At 42.3% G+C, this 5,276-nt stretch overlaps 1 protein-coding gene across 1 annotated transcript; it reads right to left on the reverse strand.

Moving 5' to 3' along the window:
- Window positions 1-2,363: 2,363 nt before the first annotated feature.
- On the reverse strand, window positions 2,364-5,270 carry LOC111956270 (snaclec coagulation factor IX-binding protein subunit A). The gene is made up of 7 exons (XM_070441608.1): window positions 5,167-5,270; window positions 4,950-5,066; window positions 3,856-3,873; window positions 3,639-3,757; window positions 3,416-3,550; window positions 3,194-3,305; window positions 2,364-2,830 (listed from the first exon to the last, which is right to left on the reverse strand). The coding sequence occupies exons 1-7, from the start codon at window positions 5,228-5,230 to the stop codon at window positions 2,757-2,759; spliced, it is 639 nt and encodes a 212-aa protein (XP_070297709.1). The 5' UTR covers window positions 5,231-5,270; the 3' UTR covers window positions 2,364-2,756.
- Window positions 5,271-5,276: the final 6 nt, after the last annotated feature.

The raw sequence follows: 5,276 nt of genomic DNA on the forward strand, positions 1-5,276 counted from the left end.
TCAATGTGAATTGTGTCGTGCACAAAGCTACATAATGGAACTTTAAGTAGTCTGCTGATTATTAACATCAAACTGAAAAGGTCCACCACTGCTGTTATGCATATGCTTAGTAGTATCTTGAGACTACTTACCAGTCTTTGCCTTGTCTCCATCAGAGTCTGCTGCTGATTCTGARCCGCTCTCTTTCTCTTCCTTACGTTTCTTCTTTTTGCTTTTGTGTTTCTTGTGCTTCTTGTGCTTCTTGTGTTTCTTTTGTGGGACATCACCCTCTTCCTTATTGGCTATGCCATCTTTATCTGCATAAATAATACCGTACATTACAATTTAATTTGAAATAGATGCTTTCACCTGATCAAAACTGTAGTGCACTGTATCAGTGCAAAAAGGAAAGGAGAAGAGAGAATATCACTTTGGACTATTGAGACACAGCCCTTGTTACTGACCTTGTGTGTTGTTGATCCCATCTGCGCCTTCTGCAGTTTTACCATTGGGATGGCCTTCATCTGTCAGACTTAATAGAGAGAATGCAGGTATGAGATGACACCTGTACTTGAACTTACAGTAGGTTCACTCAACTTTCTTATCAGCAGGGGTCTTGGTTTTTAACAACATGACAGTGGACACAACGAATGGACAATATCTATAAGTATGTATGAGCTTGAATGATTAACGTAGTCTACATAACTGACAGGGCTTGTAAGTAAGCATTTCACTGTAAGGTCTTCGGCGCATGTGACAAATAAAAATAAAATGTGATTTGACATGCGAGGTAGGGGTGGGTATAATTTGTGGAACGTTCCAACAGGAATCTGTTCTAGAAACTTCGTAAATAACAAGGTTGCCAACAACAACGCATACAAWGTTGTATAGCGGCAGAATAAGATAACRATTAGGGAGTGGGCTATTTCATTAMATTTGTCACTCACCACGTTTATTCCGAAAAATGTCTGTCTTCACTCTGTTAGCCTATGGACAAACATTAAGAATAAGCTACGTGTGGGTTGATGCCTATTCGGCAGCTAGTTAAGCTAGGTGATATTATCATGCTACTTGTATGCGGTTGTTTGTGGCAACCTTGTACTTTACGTTTTTGAACAGATTCCTGTTGGAAAGTTTCACAAATTATAACCACCCTGCGAGGTAGCTAGCTACCTGTTAGTTATTTGACGTTAACCTCAAATTAGAACGTGACTGTGTAACGTGAAAACTCAAAGGCATAACTAAGTCCCCGGCATTGCTTTTGACATAGCTAGCTAAATAAAAAATCCTGATAATCCAAAATGTGTGTGTGTAAATTATGTGTATTGCCTTTGCACACTGTGACTCTGTCAAACCAACGTTTTGGGGAGTTCTAGCAAAGAGATCGCGTCCTGGTAAACTGCTAACGTTGGCTTGTAGCAATCCACATTTAGCATGATTAGTAGCTAGGAAGGTGCGTAGTGCGAACAAGCCCTGTACCTCTGGTGCCACGTTAGCTACCTGGTTTGTTTTGAACCCAAAAACCACAGTATAATAATCTTTGAGAACAACCATGAGTTTACCGTGTTATTAGTCAGGTAGTTAGCTAGCTTAATACGTTGTAGCCACAGCAACTGCCTCTTGCACACTTTTGTACTGCCGAACACGCAAGCTAGCTAACCTAGTAGGCCAGCACAAAATTATACATTTCTCAAATTCCCGAACAAACCATTCATGCCAGTAATGTAGCTGTATAAAAACATATTTACATTATCTTGACTCTCATCTTCAATTCTTTTTTCTTATTTACTACGAAATCGCGAAAAATTTGCTCGATGTTGGCCGCCATGTCTTTAGTAATCCCTCAATGCCTACATCACCAATGTTTTTCCGCGGCATCCGTCAGCGCATGTGTAGCAGCACAGACCGACACCGGACGTTGGTTGCAACCCACCTCMCATCGACAGACTGAAAAAGTTGTTCATGTTTGGGTGCGTACTVTCTTTGCCTCTGTCTGTTATAAACTGTCGGTGTAGTGAAGCGCTTCGTTTATCTATTGGTCTCACTTTTGTAGTTTTCCTCAAGCTAATTGTTTTCCCGAAGTCTTTTTGTTGATATAGGCAAGCAGTAGATAGTAGTCTAGCCTATTTTATTATTTATGACTACCTGCCATACAGGAGTGTCTCATTCATAAGCGTGGACAAAGGTTATACGGCTTGGATCAGTTGGTTCCAGTTAATTTCTTTTTGATTTCATTATACAGTATRTACTATTCAAACAGTATTCAGACAGTTGGAGTAGGGCGAAGTCTTTGGACCTGTTGCTGAAGCATCATTGAAACAGCTTCAGGCAGAACACATCTCCAGCTGTTTTCATTTCACAATGAACACAAGAGACACACCATGTAAAATGCTCCGTTTTTATTTTAAGAAGGGAGGACATACAACTTAATACAAACAGGATGCAGATGATTTATGGTTCACAGGATTACTGCATGGAAACAGAATGTGTAGAATGGATATTTTTTTTAAATCCTTGTTTTTTTATGTCACTCAAGAGGGTGACAGAATAGAACACTTCAATAGAACACTTCATGTGTTGACATCACTTGGTTACTGGTGAGACCTGATATCACTACCAATGGGGGGGGGTAATTAAACTTTTCTATTGTGTTTGTCTCCATCAGGTTTTGTTGCCTTCTATGTATGTTGCAACTTGCCATCGAGTGACCAGTCCCTTTCATAGTGCATTGTAATGTCCATTCTACTTATTCTAATTCTACAGTTAGTGCAGGCCTCTTATGCTGCCATGGGGAAGGAGCAGATGGAAGCTCTCTTCAGTTCACAGTCCACTGCTGTCCACCAGCTCTCATCTGGGAGAGGGAACAAATGACAATGTTGTTAAATGGAACACTCATATACCATATAATCCAATTTTAAGGATCTAACTTTGATTGTGTCTAATAGACCTGTTGATTAAAACAGTATCAGAATGTTATGGTCATGAAAGAACAGAAATCTTATAATACAACATGCTCTCATAACCAAAACCAGGTTCATCTGGGTCCTTCCAAGACTTTTTATGATTTATAGCCTTATTTATCAACAGTCTCAAAGGTAGAATTTCACAATATAACCTGCTATTGACAGCACTGTGACTTAGAAAATATTATATTGTTAATACTTAAAAGGTTGTCAATATAGATATCAAATATTTTTAAATGTATGAGTCTCACCAATTCTGAACATCTCCAGACAAGCCTGCTTGTCTGTCTGGGTGTCTGGGTGACCGGGCATCCAGTCACTGTAGCCCCAGGCTGACCCGTCGGTCCACTCTAACTGCTTATCCTGCAGGGGTCACAACACACACATACACACCATTAAAACTCTTGGAAAATGGCTTGGTTACTATTAGACATTCTGATTGAACAAGAGTGAGGGGGTGATGGAATACTGACCTTCACGACTCCACCCAGCCAGGTGAGGACGGGACTCTTGGTGGCCCTGGTCACCAGGGAGACCAGGCGGGAGTGCAGGTCGCCGTTGGTTACGGAGGCCAGGTGTCCGTGAGGGGAGAGAATGCTGCAGGAGGACTGGACGCGCACACACACACACACAAATATTAGGACAGCTGTTTGTTTAAGAGAAAAGCGAATATGACTGACTGGGTGTATATTTCACCTCTGCCTCACTGAAGGTCATTAGTGTGGGGTTGAACTGATAGCAGTGGCCATCGATGACCTCACCAACACACTCTTTCTCTGAGTGAGTCTCAGCCTTAGCACTCACCAGCCTGTCATCTACAGGGAGAAGGACAGCAAGCATACTCCATCAAGTACACAAACACCCCCAAACTGTACACACACACACATCACTGTACACACAAACACTCTCTCACCCTGAGGTGTCAGTTTCATGCTCTCTCCATCTCTCCAACAGGCCTGATGATGCGTCCGCTCCTGAGTGTCTACCAGAGTTTTCTGGGAGTTCTCGGTTCCCTGTCTGAACTCATCTACAGAGTAAGGAGTGTAACTGGGAGAGAGAAAGAGAATATACACTGAGTGTACAAAACATTATGAACACCGTACCATGACATAGACCTACCAGATGAATCCAGGTGAAAGCTATGATCCCTTATTGATGTCTTTTGTTAAATCCCTTCAATCAGCTTAGATGAAGAGGAGGAGACAGGTTAAAGAAGGATTTTTAAGTCTTGAGACAATTAAGCCATGGATTGTGTATGTGTGCCATTCAGAGTGTTAATGGACACGGCAAAACATTTAAGTGCCTTTGAACTGGGTATGGTAGTATGTGCCAGGCGCACCAGTTTGTGTCAAGAACTGCAACGCTGCTGGGTTTTTCACGCTCAACAGTTTCCTGTGTGTATCAACAATGGTCCACCACCCAAAGGAAATCCAGCCAACTTGACACAACTGTGGGAAGCATTGGAGTCAACATTGGCYAGGATCCCTGTGGGATGCTTTTAACACCTTGTAGAGTCCATGTCCCAACGAATTGAGGCTGTTCTGAGGGCAAAAGGGGGGGTGCAACTCAGTATTAGGAAGGTGTTCTTAATGTTTTGTACACACAGTGTATATAACCCTAAATACTTCTTCCAATAGYTGTTTCCTTTTTTAGAGATTACAATTTCAGAAAAATKTAACATTTCAAAGCCCTGTACCTGGTGCCACTCTCCTGTCCATCTCGCTGATGTGTTCCTTGACGAGGCCGGTGTTCAGGTTCAAAATGAATCGTCTGGAAGGCTCTGTTCCCTGTCTACGTTCCTCCACTGGGACGCTCCGGACCTCAGCCTCGACCAGCCTCACATCTACAGGGAGAAGGAGAAGGCCACTGAATAAGCAATTMAAGTGGACAGGCTTTTAGATATGGATATGAATATATATAGGTATATATATATTTAGTGTATATCAAAAATAAAAACTTCTGTTGTACTTTGGAATCTGTCTCTCTCATCCTGAAGTATCTCTTTATTGCTTCTCTCCATCTCTCCAACAGGCCTGATGATGCGTCCGCTCCTGATCTCCACCAGAGTCTTCTGGGAGTTCTCGGTTCCMTGTCTGWACTCATCCACAGAGGAAGGAGTGTACACTGGAGAGGAGAGGAGCAGGGGAGAAAGACAATATATAAAACCCAAAATGTAAAAAATAAATAACATTTKTGGATAATGTAACATTTCAAAGCCCTGTACCTGGTGCCACTCTCCTGTCCATCTCACTGACGTGTTCCTTGACGAGGCCGGTGTTCAGGTCCATGATGAAGCGTCTGGAGGGCTCTGTTCCCTGTCTGCGTTCCTCCACT

The sequence above is a fragment of the Salvelinus sp. IW2-2015 genome, unplaced genomic scaffold, assembly GCF_002910315.2.
Source record: "Salvelinus sp. IW2-2015 unplaced genomic scaffold, ASM291031v2 Un_scaffold4395, whole genome shotgun sequence".
Taxonomy (NCBI): Eukaryota; Metazoa; Chordata; class Actinopteri; order Salmoniformes; family Salmonidae; genus Salvelinus; species Salvelinus sp. IW2-2015.